Source organism: Bos taurus, chromosome 2 (assembly GCF_002263795.3).
Source record: "Bos taurus isolate L1 Dominette 01449 registration number 42190680 breed Hereford chromosome 2, ARS-UCD2.0, whole genome shotgun sequence".
NCBI classification, from domain to species: domain Eukaryota; kingdom Metazoa; phylum Chordata; class Mammalia; order Artiodactyla; family Bovidae; genus Bos; species Bos taurus.
The window spans coordinates 73071692-73094961 of NC_037329.1; the positions used below are offsets into that span (position 1 = coordinate 73071692).

The following is a 23270-nucleotide window of genomic DNA, read 5'->3' on the forward strand; positions in this document are numbered from 1 at the left end:
AAAATCGTTCTTAAATCAAAATGAGATGCCAAAGAGGTGGGGCCAGCACCCTTTGGTCGTGCACCTGTTCCTCTGCAGGCCTGCAGCTGACAGGGGGCCCCAAACCCTTCCCTGAGAGTTCTATCCTGCCTCCAGCCTGTTCTCGGCCCCTGGCCCCTAGGGCACAGGCGTCCCCCTGCAGTCCCATCAATTGACCTCATGAGATCCCCAAAATAGCCCCTCAGTCCTTCAGAAATGTGGCCTTGTTCTGATGTCCCAGAGATGGGATATACTACCTACAGGGCATCCAACAAAAAAGACCACTTGGACGTCAGAAACTGAATTAAGTCTCATTTATTCTAGGGCAAACTCAAAAGGGTTTTTGTGTTTCCTTTTTTAGCAAATCCTAGCACATTATTAACAAAAAAAAGAAAATCTGTACATTTGCCATGATACACTTGAAGGTGAAACAAATAAGATATAAATACAGATATGGATGTAACATGAAAAAGCCCCCAAAAAAACCAAAACCAAAAAACAAAAACCCAACCTGGGGATGTGGGGGACCATGCGTGTGAACAGTGCCAACAAAACTATTTTGGTGGTGGATATTTTTCAGAGCGTTGTTCTCATTTTCAAATATCATCGTTAGCAAAGTCCTGGTGAGGTTCTACAAAGTTCTTATTTGCTCTTCTTTAATGTGTAATATTATGCTTGATAAATAAAGGGCGGCGGGGAAAGAAAAAGATTTAGGAGACAAATCAGGCGCAGCTGCATTGCCTGCATGACTGAGAAGCTAGTGGGGCTGTGGCAGGCGCCTGTGGCTACGGTGCCCCAGGAAGGCCGTGTGCCTCCCGCGGGCCATAGTGGGAGGGGAAGCAGGAGCCAGGCGACCTGGCCCCAGTGGTGGCATCAGTGGGCTTCTCAGGGCCCCAGACAGTCAGGCGAACAGGGGAGGCAGACAAGAGTTTTGGGTGCTTTGCTCGCTTGTGTTCTGTTGTTTCATCCAGACAGGAGGCCTGCGGGGAGGCGGCGGCCAGGCAGGGCAGTTGCAGCTGTCGGTTGGAGGAGGTGGCCCCCTGAGGTTGTGGCTGCATGCGAGTCTCCTCCCAGGAGGCCCAGAGACCTGGGGGTGGCGGCTCCCTCTGCACTGGGAGACCGAGGTTGGGCAAGTGACATTCAAGGCGAGCCCTTTGTGAGCGCCAGGAGGACACACGGCCATGCTCAAGGTCCTTCCTGACTCCAGGGTAGGGGGCCGCAGTAACCTGGGTGTCCACAAGCGGAAGGAGAAAGGCCTTTCTACACACACTAGGCAGGAAAAAACACAGTTTCTGCCCCAGAAGAGTCATCAGACACTTGGACTTGTTTGTAGGGGGTAAGAAAGAAACCCCAAAAGCGACATATGAACAAACAAATGGTATTTATCAATGGAAGTAAGGCCTGGTCCTGCTGTTTTGAGCCAAGAGTCAACAATGTTTGATCACTTAAAACACACCCCTGAAGTTCTCTCAACAGCAGCAGCGGGGCACCTCCTACACGTGCAGGATACCCCCTACACACACCCACACACACACCCACACGCACGCAGTGAAGGCACCCCAGCCTCACTGCTCCTGGACCTCCATTTTCAGTGCCTATTTCCAAATAAAGTATCTAAAATAAATTCTGAATGAAAACAAGTTATGTTCTGCTACAGTGTCTTTCACGACTTCCAACGTCAAGCTAGAGCTCAGAGGCGGGAACCATACAACCTGGCAGTTGCCGAGATTCTGCACCTGAGCAGCAAACACCTCATTAAAAATTAACATCAGAACAGGCATGGGAAAAAGAACTGAATGCATTTCCATAAGGAAATATGGAAAAACCAGTTCAGAGGGTCTAAAATGTTTCCATGATTGCAAAAAGAATTTCCATTTGGTTTGAAGAATTCTACTTGAAACTTAAGTTATACAGACTTGAGATCTGTAGTTACCTTTACTGAAGCAATGAAACCCTCAAGAAAACATTTTAAAGGGTAAGTTTCTCACTGAAGGAAAAACAGACTCTAAACTGGTTCAAATCCTGTTTTTCTGCAATTTGCTGCACATCATAATTACTTTTTCCTTAAACCATGATTATTTCAACAGATGATCGAGGAAGTACTTCAGTTCACAAAACTTAAAAAAAATGATCCTGATAACCTGGTCTCTTTAGATTTTTCTTTGATCTCAATCCCAAATTAAAGAAGTCAAAACTGAGATGGCAGAGTTGCCAATTATCAGACTGACAGAACACTGTGGAATCAAGCAGCTTGGGCGCAGCTTGGGGAAAGGAGACAAGACGGCACTAGACCTGAGCCTCCAGGGGCAGTGCTGTTCAATAGTGTTTCCCAGGATCTCAGCAGTAAAACCAGCAGCTCCTCTTGTGTTTTCAATGCTGCGTGAAGTCCCACTTCAAGCACATACTAACTGAGGCTATCGTTTACCTGGATTTCTGTGTTTGGATCTCAACTGTCACAGATCTCTGCCCCGGCAGCTCTGGGGAAGGGGTGGCATCGGTGGGGCTGTTTGGAGGAGCTGGGAACCCATCCTGGAAGGAGGCAGTGAAGGGTGCCAGCCCCCAGGCTGCAGAGTGTAAGCAAAATATGACATGTTCGTTAAAAGGCCATCTTCGGGCTTTTTTCTCATTTCTTGCCAAGACTTGACCCATATTCTTAGTAGTCTCAAAATGCAACCTAAAACATATAAAACCCTTTCGTGGTGTCAGTTGTGAAGGGCGTGGGCTCTGCCCCACACAGGCCAGATCCAGAGGGAAGGGAGCCAGAATCAAAGAGAAACACAGCTCAATACAACCTCCTCAAACCTGTTATTAACTGAAGAGAAAACGCTACTTTCTACCATGTATCAGCTAGAGAGCTCTGACTTTTAAGAACTGCACCCCACACACACGGTTTTACAACCTCAGCAGGCTGGATGAGACGGTTTGAGTATGGCTCTTCTCTTACTCCTTTTGTTTTGTTCTGTAGGAAGATGAAATACAGGCCTTGCTTCCCTTACATTCAATACCAGTAGGATTCTACACAAAAGCTGGAAGGGATCAAAATACTGATTGTAATAAATATTTGCGGGCCTCCTGGTACTGACTGGGCAGCCGATGGGGGGTTGGAGGGGGAGTGGAGGGGAGGTCTCTGAGGCACCACCGATTGCTTCCAGGGCTACACAGAGATTCTGGCGTTGCATTAGCTGTGGGTGGAGACATCAGAGGAGGAGCTGCTGTTGCTGTTCGTGGTCTGCGCCCTCTTTATGTATAAGTTGAGCAGCTTCATCTGCAAAGAAAAAATACAAATGGATGAGAAGGAAGAAAATCAGAAAGTAAGCAAGAAAGCCCAGGTGACCATAAGAAAACAGCACGTCCCTTAGTGGAGAAAGTCACTGCACAGACATTCCCTAAGTGCCTACCACTCGTCCAAACCACCTGCCTGGGGCCAGTGGGCGATTGGGAGGTCAGATTAGAGGAGGGGGCATGAGAGGTTATCAGGAAAAGAGGGACACCTGCTACCACGAGGTGGGCCTCAGGGCTGCCTGCAAAAAGGCTCTCTAGAGGCAGACCCACACACTCGGGGGCAAGGCAGCCGGTGCGGCTCCAACCAAGCCAGCAGGAGGAGAGGGTATAATGCCTACTCTATTGGGATAAAGAAACTAAGCTAAGGTCAGAGGTCAGGATTTCTATCCTCACACCTTTGCAGAAGTTGCTCCTTCCCCATCACACACCTCGTCTGCACCTGCTTCTGTCCACGGACATGACACCTGCTGATTTACACAGCATCTGAGGCCCACCTTCAGGCTGCCCTCATCTGCACCCTTGGTCCTCCTGCCCCTGGGACCCCGCTCTGCCCACTGTGGCTCAGCACATGCCGCCTTATGCTGGGGGCACCAGTGGGCTGGACCTTTCCAACAAGACCTCTCCCAGAGGTCAGATGCTGCATCACTATACAATATACCTTCGTTGGGCACAGTGCTTCCCCACAACAGGCCTTCCACATCTCATTTGGTTCTAACTTAAGCCCCCCTGGACCCTCAAAACACCTAAAGCAGCATGTAACATACATAGTAGTGAAGTGAAACTCACTCAGTCATGTCTGACTCTTTGCGAACCCATGGACTGTTATACAGTCCATGGAATTCTTCAGGCCAAAATACTGGAGTGGAAAGCCTTTCCCTTCTCCAGGGGATCTTCCCAACCCAGGTCTCCTGCATTGCAGGTGGATTCTTTACCAGCTGAGCCACAAGGGAAGCCCAAGAATACTGGAGTGGGTAGCCTATCTCTTCTCCAGCAGATCTTCCCGACCCAGGAATGGAACCAGGATCTCCTGCATTGTAGGTGGATTCTTTACCAACTGAGCTATCAGGAAAAGTTCTTAGAATATTTGTTGAATACCAATAACCTGATGTCTATAGTGTGCCTGACCATATTAAGAATGCCAGCAACCAGCAGTGCTCCTCACGAGGCAGTCTCCCTGAGCCCCAGCAAGGCACATGGTCAAACAGACATGGAGCCCAGAATGTATAGCTGGTCTGAGAGCTCTGCCCTGAGCGTCCTGGAGTTCGCTGGCTTCATGCAACAGCCCATCTGGGGTCTCCCCACATCAGGATTTAGCTCTTTTCATCTGCAGGGGAGAGTGCCATGAATTCACACGACATATCCCAGCTTGTGTTTCATTCCACACCTTTCAAAATCTTAGACCTTTTAACGTAATAGTCAGTGTGCTGATCAAGGTGCTTTCACTTTACACAGGTTCTTAATGCTCAAAGGCTCAGGAGGATATGACCAGGGCCAGCCAGCTTCAAGAGAAACTTTGGTACATTCAACAAAATACTGGCCTGAGGCTCAGCAGATCCAGCAGATAACCAACTCCAACTCCAACACTAGTTCTGTGACTTCAGGTAAACATTTCCTGAGCCTTGACTCAATCACTTGCAAAATAAGTGATACACCTTCCAGGTAGCTCCCTGCTTAGAAAACATGTCCCCTGAGTACCCTGCTCCTTCTCTTACCCAAGCTGTTCACACTGCTCCTGCCTGTAGTTCATCCTTCCCTCCTTGCCTAGCCAGGCCCAGGATAGTCCCGCTTCCTCCAGGAAGTCTCCCTTTCCTCCTGCTCCAGTAGGCCCCTGACCCAGCAACCAGAACCTGTCTCACGGTGTCCACTGGTCACTCTTGGACCTCTGTAAAGTCTCCCCATGTGCCAGTCCTGATCCTCAGCTCTATTTGATGCTACTTCAGGGGAGAACAAGGTTTTGTGTTTCCCACATGCTGAAGGCAGCAGGTTCCTAATACATACTTACTGAATCAAGTATTCTTTAAAGAAGAAAAAAGTGATCTAGAAAACAGGATAGTTATATTTCTATGAAAGACAGGTTAAAATGAACTTCTAAACATTGTTAATAGTTATTTGCAACTCAGAACCCCTTTTAAGCCCTGAGTTTACAAGCTTTAATCATATTCGAACATCAAACCAATCCTCTGAAAACAGGTTCTCCTATTTTACAAATGAAATGGCTGGGATTCAGAGAGCTTGCCCAATGAGTTGGTATAAATTCACATTACAGGATTATAATTTTAGGATATCAAATGTAATCCACAAAGAAAACAGGTATAGAATATACACAAAGGGAAATGAGAAAAGAATTAAACATTTCAGTATAAAAAGCAAACAAACACAAAAGAAAACAGTAATACAGAAAATGAGGGGCAAAAAAGCTATTATGCATACAGAAAACAAATACCAAAATGACAGAAATCTCTTCCTCATCAGTAAATGCTTTAAATGTGAATGAGTTAAATTTTCCAATCAAAAGACAGAGATCAGCAAAATGGATTTTTTCAAAGAGCGTGATTCAACTATATTTTGTCTACTGTAGACTCATTTTAGATCCAAAGACACAAATAGTTCAAAGTGAAAGAATAGAAAAGGATATTCTATGCAAACAGTAATCAAGAGTACAAGGTAGCTATACTAATATTAGGCAAAATACAGCTTAAATCAAAAAAGGTTATAAGAAACACAAGGATTAATAAAAGATCCACAAAGCAGGAAATTATAATATTTATAATTATACATCTAAGAATATGCCATCAAAACAGAGAAGCAAAAACTGACAGCACTGAAGGGAGAAACAGTTTTATAATAATAGTTGAGAGGCTTCAATATTCCACTATAGAGGGTTTGAACAACACAATAAATCAACTAAATATAAAAGAAATATGCAAAACACCCTAAGATGAGACCTTCCCAAGATAGACTATATGTTAGGCCACAGATTGAATCTCAATAAATTAAAAAAGAGATGTCACAAAGTACCTTTTCTGACCACAATAGATGAAGTCAGATTAGTAGCAGAAAGAAAACCAAAAAATCCACAAGTTTGTGGAAACTGAATAACACGTGTTATTCCAACAACCAATGGGTTAAAGGATAAATCACAAAGGAAATTAGAAAATATCTTGAGACAGATGAAAATGAAAACACAAAAGGCATGAAAACACAAACACATGGGACGCAGCAAAAGCAGTGCAGCGAGGGAAGCTCACGGCTACATGAGCTACAAGCTTACACTTAAAAAGGAAGAAAGCTACGTTTCAACAACCTAACAACGTATCTTAAGGGACTAGAAAAAGAATAGAACGTCAAGCTTGCAGAAGGGAGAACAGTTTCATGGCCCAGACCAGATGGCCTCACTGGTGAATTCTACCAACATTTAGAGAACTAACACAATCCTCAATTTTTTTTAGAAAATTTTGAGGAAAAAATACTTCTGAATTCATGCTATGAAGTCAGCTTTGTCCTGATAGCAAAGTCAGAAAAAGATAAGAAAACTACAGATCAATATTCCAACAGTGATCCAACATACAAAAATTAATAAATATAATATACCACATTCTAAAGGAGATCAGCCTTGGGATTTCTTTGGAAGGAATGATGCTAAAGCTGAAACTCCAGTACTTTGGCCACCTCATGCGAAGAGTTGACTCATTGGAAAAGACTCTGATGCTGGAAAGGATTGGGGGCAGGAGAAGGGGACGACAGAGGATGAGATGGCTGGATGGCATCACCGACTCGATGGACATGACTTTGAGTGAACTCTGGGAGTTGGTGATGGACAGGGAGGCTTGGCGTGCTGCGACTCATGGGGGTCGCAAAAAGTCGGACACGACTGAGCAACTGAACTGAACTGAACCGAATATACCATATTAACAGAATGAAAGGGGAAAAAAAAATCAAAGGATCATTTCAATTGACACAGAAAAAGTATTTGGCAAAATTCAATACTTTTTCAAAATAAAAATACCACACAAACTAGGAATAGAAGGAAAGTACAGGCGTATTTTGTTTTGCTGTGCTTTACTTTATTGTACTTTGAAGACAGTGCTTTTGCCCCCCAAATTGAAGGTCTGTGAACACCTGCATCAAGCAAGTTCATCAGTGCCATTTTCCAACAGCATTTGCTGCCTACACGTCACTGTCCCATTTGGGTAATTCCTACAATTATTTCAGATTTTTTCATCATTATTACACTCTATGGTGATCTGTAATCAGTGTTCTTTGATATTACGACTGCAGCAGTTGTTTGGGGTGCCATGAACCATGTCCATATGAAGACAGCAAACTTCATCCACAGATGTGTATATTCTGACTCGTGCACCATCTCCCTGTCTCTCTCCCTGTACATGAGCCTTCCTATATTCCCCGAGACACAATCGCATTGAACTTAGGCCAATTAAAAACCCTACCATGGCCTTAAGTGTTTAAGTGAAAGAGTTGCTCTTCTCTTGCTAGAAATGATTAAGCTTTGTAAGAAATGCATATTGAAAGTTGAGACAGGCCAAAAGCTAGGCCTCTTGCATCAAACAGTTAGCCAAGTTGTGAATGCAAAGGAAAAGTTCTCAAAAGAAACTGAAAGTGCTACCCAGTGAACACATGAATGATTAGAAAGCAAAAGCAAAATAGCCTTACTGCTGATATGGAGAAAGTGGTCTGGATAGAAGATCAAACAGTCACAACATTCCCTTAAGCCAAAACCTAATACAGATCGAGACCCTCTCCTTCCATTCTAGGAAGGCTAAGAGAGATGAACGAGTTGCTGGAAAAAAGTCTGAACTTGGCAGAAGTTGGTTCATGAGGTTTAAAGAAAGATGCTGTTTCCCTAACATTAAAGTGTGAGGTGAAGCAGCAACTGCTAATGCAGAAGCTGCAGCAAGTTATCCAGAGGATTTAGCTAAGATAATTCATGAAGGTGGCTACATGAAACAACAGATTTTCAACACAGGCAAATTGTCTTATATTGGAACAAGATGCCATGTAGTACTTTGACCACCAAAGAGGAGAAGTCAATGCCTGGCTTCAAAACTTCAGAGGCTGACTCTTACTAGGAGCTAACACAGCTGGTGTCTTTAAAATAAAGCCAGTGCTCACTTACCATTCTGAAAATCCCAGGGCTCTTAAGAATTATGCTCAATCTACTCTGCCTGTGCTCCATAAATGGAACAACAAAGCCTGGATGACAGTGCATCTGTTTATAACAGGACTGACTGAATGTTTTAAGCCCACTGTTGAGACCTACAGCTCAGAAAAAAAGATTCCTTTCAAAATATTACTGTTCACTGACAGTGTACCTGGTCACCCAAGAGCTCTGATGAAGATGTAACAAAATTAAGGTTGATTTCACATGTGCTAATAACTTAACACTCTTTCTGCAGCCCAAGGATCAAGGACTGATTTTGACTTTCAAGTCTTACTATTTAAGAAAAATATTTTGTAAGGCAATCGCTGCCATAGTGACTCCTCTGATGGATCTGAGCAGTCATCTGTAAACCTTCTAGAAAGGATTCAGCATTCTAGATGCCATGAAGAACAAAGAAGTCAAAATATCAACATTAAAAGGAGTTTGAAAGAAGTTGATTCCATCCCTCCTGGATGACTTTGAGGGGTTCCAGACTTCAGTGCAGGAAGGAACTGCAGATGTGATAGAAAGAGTAAGAGAACTAGAATTAGAGGTGGAGCCTAAAGATGGGACTGAATTGCTGAAACCTCATGGTAAAACTTTAATAGATAAGGAGCTGCTTCTTACGGATGAACAAAGTGGTTTCTTGAGATGGAATCTACTCTTGGTGAAGATGCTGTGAAGACTGTTGAAATGACAACAAAGGATTTAGAATATTACATAAACTTAGTGGATTAAACAGAGGCAGGTTTGAGAAGATTGACTTCAATTTTTTCTACTGTGTATAAAATGCTATCAAACAGTATTGCTGCTACGGAGAAACCGTGAAAGCAGAGTCAATCGATTTGGCAAACTTCATTGTTGTCTTAAAATAAGACACAGCCACTACAACCTTCAGCAACCACCACCCTGATTAGTCGGCAGCCATCCACATAGAGGCCAGGTCCTCCACAAGCAAAACGATTATGACTCACTGAAAGCTCAGATGATGGCTAGCATTTCTGTTAAGATACTGATATTTTCAGACATAATGCTACTGAACTCTTAACAGACTACAGTATAGTACACATATAACTTTTATATACCTTGGGAAACCAAAAAATTTGTGCAATCTGCTTTATTGCAATACTTGCTTTATTTCAACTGTTTGGAACCAAATCCATACCATCTCTATGCCTGCACCTCAATATATCAAAAGCTATATATGAGAGACCCAAACAGTGAATATTATGCTCGATGGTAAAAGACTGACAACTTTAAGATGAGGAACAAGGCAGAGGATGCTTGCTTTCACCATTTCTATTAACACAGTAAGTTCCAGCCAGAACAATTAGGCAGGAAAAGGAAAGAAAGGCATTCACATTGGAAAGGAAGAAGCAAAATTATCTTTGTTCAAAGATGATACACAGTTGACCCTTGAGCAACACAGGTTTGAACTATGAAGATGCGCTTATACATGGATGTTGTTCAATACACACAGCACGACACAATCTGTGGTCAGCTGAAAAATCCCAGAGGTAGAATGACAGGTACAGGACTTGAGCACGTGCAGAGTTTGCTATCTGTGACAGGTTCTGAAACCCATCCCTGTGGGATACCAAGAGATGACTGTGATCTCATATGTATAAAATCTCAACAATTCCACAAAAAATTGTTAAGACTAATAAAGAAATTCAGCAAACTAGCAGACTACAAAATCAATGAGCAAAAATCAATTGCACTTCTGTACACTAAAAATGAAGCTAAGAAAAACAATTCCATTTACAATAGAATCAAAAAGAATAAAACACTTAGGAATTAACACAAGGAAGTGAAAGAACTGTACAAGAAAAACTACCAGATTTTATTGAAAGTAATTAAAAACACAAACAAAAAGACACGCCATGTACTATACAGTATGGTGACTATAGTAAGAATACTGTGTATGTGAAAGTCACTAACAGAGTAGATCTTAAAATCTGTCACCACAAGAAAAAAAAAATCGTGTAGCTGTGTGTATGACAGCTGTTACCTAGACTTACTGGGTGATCATTTTGCAATATAAATAAATATCAAATAATTATGCTGTACATCCAAAACTAATACAATTTCATATGTTCATTTTTATCTCAATTAAAAATTAAAAACAACTCATTACATATAGAGGTTAAAAAAAGACATCCCATGTTCATGGGTTGGAAGAAAACATTATGAGATCAAAACTACCCAAAGCTATCTATACATTCAATGGAATCCCTATCAAAATCCCAATGCGGTTTTCTGCAGAAACAGAAAGTCTTTTCAACAAACGGAACTGGGAAAGCTGAATATCCACACACAGAAGAATGAAGTTGGACTCTTATATAATACCATATGCAAAAATTAACTCAAAATGGATCAGAGACCTCCATTAAAAGCTAAAACTATAAAATGATTAGAAGAAAACAAAGGGCAAAAACTTCACTATAGATTTGGAAATTGATTATTGAATATGACAGCAAAAGCATAGGCAAAAAAATAACAGACAAATTGGATTTCACTAAAATTAAAAAAAAGCTGTGCATCAAAGGTCAAGGGGTTAATATCCAGAATATAGACAGAACTTCTGTTAATTCAACAATAACATCAACAACAACAAAACCAAGCAACATAATTTTAAAATGGGCAAAAGACTAGAATAAACATTTCTCTGATGAAGATATGCAACTGGCCAACAAGCATATGAAAAGATGCTCAACATCACGGATCATTAGGGAAATGCAAAGCAAAACTACAGTGAAATGCTGCCTCACACAGCCATGAGGATGGCTACCAAAGAAAAGTGAAGAGAACAAGTGGATGTGGAGAAACTAAAACCCTGTGCACTGTCGGTGGGAATCTAAGATGGTGCAGCTGGCAGTTACTATATGATCCTGCAGTTCTACTAAAAAACCCAAAAGAATTAACAGGGGGTCTCAAAGGACATCTGTACCCCCATGTTCACAAAAGCCAGAGCACGGAAACAATCCACAAGGCCATTACCAAGGAATGGGCGAGCAACATGCTATTATGTACATTCAGCAGACTATATTCAGCCTTAAAATGAAAGGAGATTCTGATACCTGCTACAACATGGATGAGCCTAGAGAACATTATCCTCAGTGAAATAAACCAGTCACAAATAGACAAACACTGTAGGATTCTACTTATAAGTATTCACACCAAAGAAAGTAGAGTGGTGGTTGACGGACTGGGGACCTGGGGAATATTATTTAATGGATTTCAGTTTTCCAAGATGAAAAGTGCTCTGGAGATGGATGGTGGGGATGAATATGAATAATATGAATGTACTTGGCGTCTGTGAACTGCACACTAACACATGGTTAAGATAGTAAATTTCACATTACATATATTTTACCAAGAGAGAGAATGGAAAGGAAAGGTTGCTCATAGTCATACAGCTAGTAAGTGGGAGACAGAGACCAGAAGGCAGGTTTTCTGATCCTAAAGCTAGTATTGCTGCCATGGCAATGGGACACTTCCAAGATACACCTCACAAGTCCCCCCACTCCAACCTTCCATCAGGCCTTCCTCTACAGAACCTGATATCACTTATCAACTTCATTTAAGTAGTAGTAGAAGGGGTTCTGACAGGCCTGGTGACAGAAACAGGAAGCCACAGCTTGACCGTTTCTAACTTAGCACCACATGCCGTCAGCTACCCATTCTGGGGGTGTGGGTGGGAGGGGGGTGTTTGTTTGTTTTAGGAGATGTGCATTAGAGTCTTACAAAGTTCCTGTTAACACATCGGAACTATCTCATATAAAAACTGGAATGACTGGAAGCACTGTGCTGCCATAGCGGACAGGTGTCAGGTCAGCCTCCCTCAGCACTCCGAGCTGACTAATGTCATCAGTGGGGAGGTGGGAACACTGGCTCTGATCAGGACTGAGCTCCAGACCCTACGCCACCATTCCAAGGGGCAGCAGGTCAACCACAGGACAGGGGTGAGAAGACACCTCCATTTTCTCAGCCCCTTGTTAGTGGGGTCAAGCGAGATGACAGCTCCCTTACTCCTGAGAGTAGAAAGTACCAGAAAACTGGGATCTGGAAAACATTATTTTTGGATGAATTTTCCTTTTTACAAATCTAATTCCCTTTATGAAGACTGTCTGTGAGGGCCCCACTGCTGCTACGCAACAGCCATGGATCCCTGATGGCAGCAGCAGAGGCAGGTGCTCCTGGCCCGTACACTGCTGGGCACTCTCGGCTCATCGTTCTGCAAGCTGTGGTCAGGAAGGGCTGGGCAAGCACCTCTGCAGGGGCAGTGATGGGAAGAACACGGGAAATGGATCCAGGTGAAGCACCCCCACCACACCTGCTCTGCTCAGACCTTCCAGCCCAGTTGCTGATATATCTTCTTCTGGACCAGTGGTTCTCTACCAAGGCTGACTCTTTCCCAAAGGGACACCTGACCAGGTGTGGGGACATCAGCTGAGGGTGGGGTGTGCTCCTGGGACCTCAGGGATGGTGCCCCCACCATGAAGTGCCCCGAAATGTTGGCAGCACTGAGAGTGTGAGCCCTGCTCTGGACAAAGGCGGGAGAGCCAGCTCTGCCCAGAACTCAGTGAGTGGAGATGCTCACCAACTGTGCCAAAGGAACAGGCCTACTTGAAAAGCCACGAGGCTTCACCTGCTGCTTCCTTCTTTGCTAAGGAGGAAGGCCAGATATTTCAGGCTCCGTGCTTCTGTATTCATACCCGTGCCTGGGCCCTCTGTAACTTTACGGTGACACATTTTCCCCAGGCAGTCCCCGAGGCAGGTGCCTCACCACGGCCCAACTCCTGGCCCCACGGCCTGAGATCAAGGGTGGCTATCCTCTCTCCGCATCGGGTTCATCAGATTTGAGCTTATTTTTAAACCAGCAAGCACTCTAGACACTCTCATCTTCCATGAGCCAACAGTCCCTTTGTCTCATTTTGTGCCCGATTCTAGAAGGAACAAGAGGAAGTATGACCACCACGGGCCCCCAGGTGGGTCATGTGCAGAATCAGCGTCCTCACCCTGCAGAGATGCCATCACGAACACGGGACGCGCTGGGCACACAGTGAGAGGCAGCCATCATTACACTGACCCACAGGACCCAAAGCCCACCCAGACAGGCGTGAAGCCAGCAGGCAAATGTCCTTAGTGTTTCAGAGACAGAAAACAAGCTGGTTTCGAAACAAAGTCATCTTCCTTTTGGGGATAAATTAGAAGTTCAAAACTATCATGTTAAAAATAGGAGTGACAAGAGACTGTGTCGTACCTAGGTGACTTCACTACACAGTTGTGCACTCTGTCTTTAGAGACGCGACCCTGGACAGTAAGGCCCAGCTAGCTCACACACGCTGAGCAAGTTTGTCTGGAGCCCAGAACTGCAGGGCAGTGGGTCTGGGACACGCTGGTAGGCCCAGGTGCACGACCCACCCGTGTAACACTATACATACCTTGCTCCCCGTAAGCTGTGCCAGGTGAGGTTTCAACTCTTCTCCGATTACGGAATAAATTGCCACTAAGCAAAACACGCTGGCCTTGCGCACGCTGCTCTCGGTGTTGTCGTAACCCTACAACCAGAGGGACATAGAGAGGAAAGCGAGATCAAAGCTTTGCCTGACTGACAGTATTTCATCAATGTTTCCACACTCTCACACTTCAATCTCAGCCTTGCTGGGAGCGGTCTGAATGCCCCAGAGCTCTGCCGATGAATCTCGAGAGCTCTTGCCCCAAAGAGGCCACATGCAATAGTGTCAAGAGTGAGCTGGTTTTGGGGTGGGAGGCAGGAGGCTGGCGAACTGGTCTCCTCCACACAGAACGATGCTGTATCATGAGCTGCCAAAAAACGTTGGCAGCACCAGCCAAGAAACGTTGTGAGAGAACACAGTGAAAAAAGGAAATTAAGGGGGAAAGTAAGTGGCTTCTCCTCACCATGGTAAAGCAAATCTCACATGTGCAAATCTCTTTAAAGAAATGAGAACTAGGTCACTCACTCTGTGGATAAAACTCTCCACTGTCCATGGATCGTTCTGCAGTGAGACGGACCTCCACATCCCTCTCCAGCTGGACCACAACCTGCCTCCTACCTCCCCAAACCCAGATGGGACTGTCTGCTTTTCTCCAAGCAGCCTTTGGGACCTTTCAGACTTTGCGCCTTTCCCTCTGCCTGGAATAATCCAGTCCTCGGCTGTGTGTGTTTAAATTCCTGAGCCCAGTGCTCAGCAAACAGCAGCGTTTATTAAGTGTAAAGCTAATGTCTGTCTACTTTCTCCACTGAAATCTCTCTCTAGGGCCCAAGTCTAAACCACCTCTTCTCTGAGCCCTTAAACCTAGAGATCAGCCTCCACCCAGATCTCAGAACCACCCACATCCACCCCAGTAACTTAGCACGCAGCACCGGCCCTGACCTGCAGCTGTTGGTACGGGAGTACCAAGTCCCAGAGAGGGCTGTCAACGACTTGAGGTAGGGTCCCAACAGAAGGCGGCACCTTGCCTTCCAGAGTCTATTTAACTCAATGCCTCACACTTACAAGGGTTTCAATTACTATTTGTTGGACAGATTAGGACAAGAACCACTGTTTGATGTTGGGTTCCATGGCTCACCCTGCCCAGGGCTGTGCCCATCAGCCGTGCAGTAAGGAATGAACAACAAAGAAAGATCAAAACATGTTCACAGTAAACAGAAAGTTCATTCTGTAGGCCACAGATCTGGGCCGCCCAGAACTTCCTCTGCATTCAGGAAGGGTGGCCCAGAAGAGACAGACAAGATGCCGAGGGTCCCGCAGGGCGTGGCCCACCCCGCCCGCCCCTGTGTGCTGAGTGGCCAGGCCGCCACGAGGGGCCCACCTGCAGCAGGCCTGGGATGATGTCTGCGAGGAGCTGCAGCAAGGACTCCTTGGCGATCCTCTCAACAACTTTGGTCTGCATCTTGATGGCGGCCAGGTTGATGGGGTAGTCAGCTGTCTGGACGATGGGGCACAGCACTTTGATGCACTGCTCTGGGTGGATGGAACTGGCCAGCGTGGATGCGGCCTCCTCGGCAGCCCTCACCACCTGAAATATGCCCCCATGTGAGTGAGCTCCACACCGCAACACACATTTCAAAGGCCAAGCGACAGGCACATAGCGCCTAGTACTGGAAACCCCCCGCCACCACCCCTACCCCTGGCTATGCTTTCACGCCAACAGAGTCAACCGGAGGAGCAGCTGCAAAGAGGTAACCTTGCTCTAAAAGAGTCATATTCTGTGCTCCAGCTCATAAGATCCTTAGAAACTTTATAGCCTTGGTAATTTTTTCCTACTATCCTTCCCCAACCTGTGTGCATTCGTGTGTTCACGCATTCCGGGGTGGCAGCGGCCGAGCTGAGCACAGGCCTCAGAGGCAAAGGTGGTGCTGGGCAAGATGGGTGGTCGGCGCTGAGGGGCTGCATGAGGATGCAAAGGTTCAGGAGGCAGCAGGCGAGGCCACAGAAGCAGGCGGGGTCCCAAGGGCGGGGTCTGCTACCTTGCAGCTGGCCAGGAGCAGATGGAAGGAAGTGGGGCGAGCCGGAGCCCTGCCAGCCACTTGAGTGCCCAGTCTGCTCCCTTCACTTTTTCTCACTGGTGCTCACCTATGTGCGCCACTTGACCGGCAGGATGCACTCACCTCAACAGAGCCCCCAGGTGCACCCTGACCACTGCACTTACATGCTCTGATGACACTGTCTCCCCGACTAGACTAAGGGCTCCTTGGAGGTCAGTTCCCATCTCAGCCATCTTCTATCCCCCATGCCCAACAGTGTCCATTATGCACTAAGTGCTTAATAAATGTTGGTCCAACTCATTTTCCCACAGCGCACGCGCGTGTGTGTGTGTATGTGTGTAAATGTTCACCACTGGCATAGTCAGCTCCAGGGCATGCCTCGCTGATCTGCATTTACATGTTTCAATGGAGGAGCTGGCCCAGAAAATGAGGAGGAAGTCAAGACCTCTCCAGAGGACCAAGTTGGGCTTTGGAGAAATCAACTGTACAAGGCCCAGAAGGTCCATTCTGGGTGACACAACGAAAGGGGAACAGATCTGTCCTTTGGAAAACAGACTTGAGTTCAGGTTAGTTTTTGCCGTGATCGGTTTGTTTGGAGAACAACAGCATATCATTAGAAGGGCCCCATCATGCAGCAATCACTAGATGAAGTGCTCTTCTTCTTCCTCAGCTCATGTGTGTCCTGAGGACTGTGGTCCGTCCACAGCATACTTGGGAAAGCCAAGCGTCTGGCCTGTGATACACAGCTAGGCAGATAGTGGAAGAGGGGTCCATCCCTTCTCTAACCTGGCCCTGCAGTGGAACACCAATGCCCTTCAACTGTAAGAAATCACTGTTCATAGGTGTCACAACATACTGGTCAGAAAACTGAGTAATACTAACTGATGAAATCTGAGGTCTTAGTTTTTAAACATGGGGGGAAAAAAATGAAAGGGTCAGAAAATACTGGATGATTTCATTGATAATATCCCAAACTGGAAAACACTAATGTCGAGCAATTTAGGAGGCCACTAAGAAGTAGAGATAGCTGGGCGGCAGGAGAGAGAGACTGGGAATGGAGTCCTGGCAGCTTCACTTAAGTCCTGACAGGAGTAAAGCAGAAACCTCCCGGCGCACCTCAGGGTTGCAAAGGGCACTGACCAGACAGGGAGATAAACGGCCAGGTTCGCAGTGAGGCTCTCTCGTGAGGGTTTCCTCCTCCCCACCAACCTTTCCAAGCTTCACTCTCATCCAGGTTACAGGAGTTAACCTGCAGGGAGCTGCTGGTAAACAGACCAGCTCGGGTATGTGGAGCTGAAACCTGAACCCAAGGAGAACTTCCTCTGATAAAACTCCAGGAATTCTTGAAGTTGCTTGCAGGAAGCATTTAATCAAACATAGGTTTTCTGAAAATGCCTGAAGAGAAAATGCCAGAAGCTGCACTTCAAGGTCCGTCTGAGGCCCCTCTTTCACTGAGGCTGGAGCAAGTTTCCCAAGGCAGACGCTGTTTTTGGCACAGGGGTTGGTGCTCTTGACTTCCCTCTACATGCCAAGCTCCCGGCTGCTGGCTGGCTGCCTGACTCACGGTGAACTTTAAGTTTCACCCCTGTGGTCTATGTAACATAAGAAGCAAAGATTATAAATGTAAGCAAACAGAAAGCAAAGTAAACACAGGCAACAGAGAGAAAGGAGGATAGTACTCTTCGGTAGACACGGAGGCCAGAAGGGGCAAAGATGAGTTCTCAGAGAGGGTGAAGATGATGAGAGACAGTGGGGTCAGGCAGACTTCTGGGTCATTACCAACCCTAAGTGACCAAAACGGTTCCAATTCTGCTGATTTTTTTGCAGTTTGGTAGAAACACAGGAATTCTTTTTTTTCAAAGTCAGTGAATTAACAGTGTCTACCTCGGAAAAGCATAATTTCCTTATCTAACTTTTTTTAAAATGAGATCATTACTCAGAATATTGATGAATGTTTGCTTAAAGATAAGGTTTCTTTGAGAACACAGAACCTGTCACAATTTGAACTGCATGCTTTAAGTTCACAAAGACTGACTGCACTCTGTTACAGGCACGCCAGTGTAACTGGCTAACATAAACAAGCAAGCAAATGTTCAGAAATGACGACAAGCAGGTACACTTAATTAGTAGTAGTAGTTTAGTCACTAAGTCGTATCCGACTCTTTCGACCCCATGGACAGGGAAGCCTGGTTCCTCTGTCCATGGGATTCTCCAGGCAAGAATACTGGAGTGCGTTGCCATTTCCTTCTCCAAAGTACACCTAGTTCAGTCCCAATCATTTAAAAGCTAAGTGAGACACTGGCGCCACCTTCTGGGGAAAGCCGGGAAGACCTCACAAAACAGGGAAGATGATGGGGATGTGTGCCCACCGTGGTGGGGAGGCTGTCTCTCTGGTGAGATGGTCACCGCCAGGGACCAGTCCCCGTCTGTCAGGCCTGGCCCCAGAGGGAGGGAGGGAAGGAAAAAGCTTCAGGGTCCAAGTTCGGGGACCCAGCTCTGTCACCAATGAGTGAGGTGAACCTGAGGGATGCTTCTTATACTGTCTGGACCTGTTTCCCTCATAAGTAAAATGAAGTGGGGGGGACCTGAATCAAGTATGCTGATATCAGTTTGGATGGTGACACTTTATCTCCCTACCCTACCTAGTGAGTATTTTCTCTTGAAAATACACATGCACGATTTCAAAAGGCAGAGTCTGCATGAAACGGTCTCTAACCACACAGCCATCACACTCTCCCCTCCAGGGGCAGATTGAGGGCAACACCGTCTCAAGTGTGGTAAGGCTCTGAGGTGGAGACTTACTCTGTCCCACCTCAAGGGGTGGAATCACAGCCAACAGGGAACAAAGCTGTGGAGTCAGAGGGGCTGGACGCCCAGGAGGTGGCCATGTCTGCTGCCCTGGAGGATGCCAGGAACGCTGGGCTGGCTGGTCCCTAGAGGAGTCAAGGAGGCTGAAGATGGGCAGCACACAGAAGGCTCCTCTGTGTCTCCCAAAACCCATCAATTCCTGGTATTTCCTGGCCTCAAATGCAGGAGTGTGATGGACACTCCAGAGTGGACACCAAGAGATTCAGCCAATATGGGAGCCCAGTTGGGAGCCCAATAACACAGCCCACAGTTAATTCACCCAAATTTCAATAGCCTTCTGACATGTACTTCAAGAAATGCAGCAATTTCTGGTTTACATAAAACAGGAAAACCCCAATTCTATTCAGAACCGGTCTATCTACTTCAGAGGAAGAGGATTAAAAGGACCGCGTCTACAGTTTTGAACAGCGTTAGCCTCCTCACTCCCTTGACATGAATGTCAGTCCTACAAGGGGCAGGCGTCCTGTAGCCCCAGTTCACCTTGAGTGCCAGCACTTCTGATGTTCAGGGAGCTGAGACCCATCCCCAGCTACTCAGCTAACCAACTGGTCAACGTAGAATGAGGACCTGAGTCTCCAGACCCCAAGGCTCTGATGTTAAACAGATCTTTCATCATCATCCTTCCACCTTTATTTGCCCTACACCAAACCACTTGACTGCTTTCTCCAGACAAGTTCTCTCTCAGTAAGACACTCTTTCTGAGGCTATGGAAGTAAAGGACAGGTGTCACATCTGGTTCCTCGGCGGTAGATGCACCAGAGAGGAGGGGCCGTGTCTCCTTGCCCTGAGTAACTGTGGGGCAGCAGCTGCCGTCTCTCAGGGCTGGACACTGTGCCTGGCATGTCCCGGCCACCCCTGGGGCCATTTTGGTCCAGCAGACCCAGCCCAGACATGTCCTCCCGGCCCAAGGCCCGCACTCAGGCTCGCTGCTTGACTCTCTGCTGTCAGCGCTCTCCCTGGGCGCCCCTCCCAGTCCACCCCAAACTCCCAGTGCACTTCTCTCTGGACCCCTGGTGGAGTCCTTTGCTCTAACCTGAACTAAACCATAAGTTCCTTTAAGTCTAAAACACTCCCCACCCCCCTCCCCTGTGCCTCCAATAATAAAGCATTTACTAGAGTTTGTGCTGTGAGTGTCAGACTGGCTCAGCAACTTTGACCTTTTAAACGACTATATAGGTTTCTGGTTTTGTCTTTTTGTTACAAGGCTACAAGTTACAAAGGAAATAGGGCTTCTGGCCACATGCCAAGATTGGGCCCAAAGAAAACTGGAGATTTGGAATCTAGGAAGGTTTAGGCTTGTTATTCAATAGCAGCCTCTATTATCTTGAGGCCAGATGACACGCAGATAACCATGCAGTCCACTCCCTGGGCTAACAGATTAGGAAAACCAAGGTCCAGAGAGGTGAAGTAATCTCTCCACACACTCACAATGCACTGTTCGCCAGAACCCACTGACACGTGGCTGCTGCCCCAAGAAGCTTCTAAACGCCATTCCAGAGCCAAGGATCTGGTACCATGGTCAGAGTGATTTTGACTGGGATTTGAAGCAGAACATCAGCTCATCTCTCAAGTGTTTTCTCTCACACACCATTGCTTTGTGCAGGCCTATTTGCCAAGAGGTCCTGAAAAGTTCCATTTTAAAAATGTCATCTGGTTTAGTTTTTTTAATTCTCTGCAAACTTAAAATATTAAATTAACTAGAAATGATTTCAAAATAAAACCCCAGGAGACATAACAGTGGTTGTTTTATATTATATTTAAGAATCAAACTTCCCCAAAGAAGCCAAACCACCTGAGGCTGGATTCTGATGCCTTAAGCACCAAGACTTCTGTGGGGCAAACAAGATCTGGTGACCTCACAATGAGGCTGATATTTTTCTCTTTTAACAGGCAAATGTAATTGAATGTTCACTACCATGGCTGAGGTCAGTGAAAGCAAAGCCTAATGGTCAAGGTATATTGTGTTGGCCAATATTATGGCCCGAAAGAATATTTTCTTTTTTTTTTTTTATATAAATTTATTTATTTTAATTGGAGGGTAATTACTTTACAATATTGTAGTGGTTTTGCCATACATCAATATGAATCCTCCAAGGGTGTACACGTGTTCCCCATCCTGAACCCCCCTCCCACCTCCCTCCCCATACCATCCCTCTGGGTCATCCCAGTGCACCAGTCCCGAGCATACTGTATCCTGCATCGAACCTGGACTGGCGATTCGTTTCACATATGATATGATACATGTTTCAATGCCATTCTCCCAAATCATCCCACCCTCGCCCTCTCCCACAGAGTCCAAAAGACTGTTCTATACATCTGTGTCTCTTTTGCTGTCTCGCATACAGGGTTATCGTTACCATCTTTCTAAATTCCATATGTATTCGTATACTGTATTGGGGTTTTTCTTTCTGGCTTACTTCACTCTGTATAATAGGCTCCAGTTTCATTCACCTCATTAGAACTGATTTCAAAAGAGTATTTTCAAAGAAACAGAGTTGATGCTTCTCTAAAGTTCAAACAGAACACTGACCGAGGACCTCAACACTCTGGCTACCGTGTGTAAGCCATGGTGCCTGGGAGCAACGGCTATCTTACATTAAATGTGTATAAAATGATTAATAATTTGTACATCATCTGTCTGCCTCTGAGACGACAGAGACGTCTGAAGACAGCTTTATGAAGCAAAGTCTGTACAGCGTTTGACAGTGTTAAGACATGAGCTTTCAGGTCCCCTATCTGATTCTGCGGCAGCCATACTACACAATGGGGACCAAACAGACAGCAAGGCTGGAGGCCGGATGCTGGATGGAAAACCCAGCTTTCCATCTCTATATTCGTGCTCCCACTGACCCCAGAACCGCATTCATAGTATCAATGCTCATACCAGATCTAAATCCTCTCTTAATCATTGATGGACAGATTCGGTACCAGCCCTAAGAGACGGATTACAAGTTCTAAGATAAGAAGCACTGAAGTTAAAGTTTTTTTTTTGAGAAACAGAGAGTGGGCATAGGACCTTAAAAAGGTCGCTATCAAGGCCTTCGCCCGTAGATGTTTGCTAAAAGCTAACACTACTGTAAACCACAGCAACTTCATTAATGAGCAGTTGAAACGCAACAGCAAATTTTATTTACTAAAAAGATAAAAACACAGAGTTAGATAATTTAAGAAATCTATGTATTCAAATAGGGAATATGAAAACATACTTAACCTGATAGACACCAACTTTTTAAACAAAAACTCTAAATCGGTCCCCAAATCCTCTATCTTGCTTATTGTAAAATGTCTATGTTAGCTTAGGATGAGTCATGATGAGACAGATTTAGCCCCTGGCATGTTTCAGTGATAGTGTTTTGCACACATAGCTCCTGCTAAAGACCCTGAGAACACAGCCCTCAGCTTATGGGAAAAAAGCAAGACAACTTAGCAGCCCTGCTTTAAGCATCTTCCCTAAAGGCTGTATGACATGTTTCAACCTATTAGAAACCATATTTCAAGAAGTCCTTCATTGCTACAGGCCCACGGCTGGAACTAGTGTGCATCATGCCAGGGCCTGCCACAGCAGCCAAGGGAGGACATATTTGGTGACAAGGTCTCTCACAGCAGCTCCTTGTTAACCTGCCAGTCCATCTCCTTCATCTCCTGTGAACACAAAACTAGCTTCTTATGGAGGAGTTTCCAGGAGCTATGGCCCAGGATGAGCACACTTTGGAAGCACCAACTGGACAGGAAGAAACTCGGGCTCTGTCTGACTAGTAACTGGGTCTAGAAACACCTTGGATCCTTTCCAATAAATATGAGAATGATGTCTGAATAAATGTTTGAATGTACTGGTGAGAAAATATAATAACTAGAGACACACTGTATGTGATGTTAATTTCATATGCCAACAGAAACACACAGGTGCCCAAGTTAGGAGTTTCTGGCAAAGTGACAGCGTGGAGTTTCATAAGGGAAAAGACGTGGGCAGCAAGTCAAGGTGAGTCTGTAGGTATGCAAAGCAGGGAGGCCCGCCAGCAACGGCACTCCTTTCAGGACACAATGTTTCCTCCACCTGCCTTATCAGGAAATCAGTGACAGCTGCGTGGAGACCCTGGGTCACAAGAATTCCCCACAACCAAGTGCTGCTAGATTTGCTTCAGGCAACAGGTATTTTCTGCTTGTGTCCCTTAGGCAACCTAAAGGACTTCACAGCTGAGAACCTTCTCTCCTCTACCTCTTGTCTTGCAGGGGAAAAAAACAAGAACCCCTCATGCAATCAGTAATGTGTGCTTGTCAGGGTCCACTGTCCAGGTTCTGAAGGTTAACATCAGGGCAGCCACTGTGAAGACAAACATCTCCCAAGCAGATGGCCAGTGGCTGCCACACAGGGCAGAAGGGCTGCCACACAAGGCTTCACCTTAATGCCACATTCTCAGTTATGTCTCC

At 45.7% G+C, this 23270-nt stretch overlaps 1 protein-coding gene across 19 annotated transcripts in view; it reads right to left on the minus strand.

Annotated features, from left to right (window-relative positions):
• Positions 1-316: 316 nt before the first annotated feature.
• Positions 317-23270, minus strand: part of CLASP1 (cytoplasmic linker associated protein 1) — a 272989-nt gene continuing 250035 nt past the window's right edge. For 18 of the 19 annotated variants that reach the window (XM_059874741.1, XM_059874722.1, XM_059874738.1 and 15 more), the window contains 3 exons: positions 15299-15505; positions 13906-14022; positions 318-3283 (listed from right to left, as the gene is read on the minus strand). In XM_059874741.1, coding sequence (XP_059730724.1) covers positions 3197-3283; positions 13906-14022; positions 15299-15505 — 411 coding nt within the window. In that variant the 3' untranslated portion in view covers positions 318-3196. 19 annotated transcript variants of the gene reach the window in all.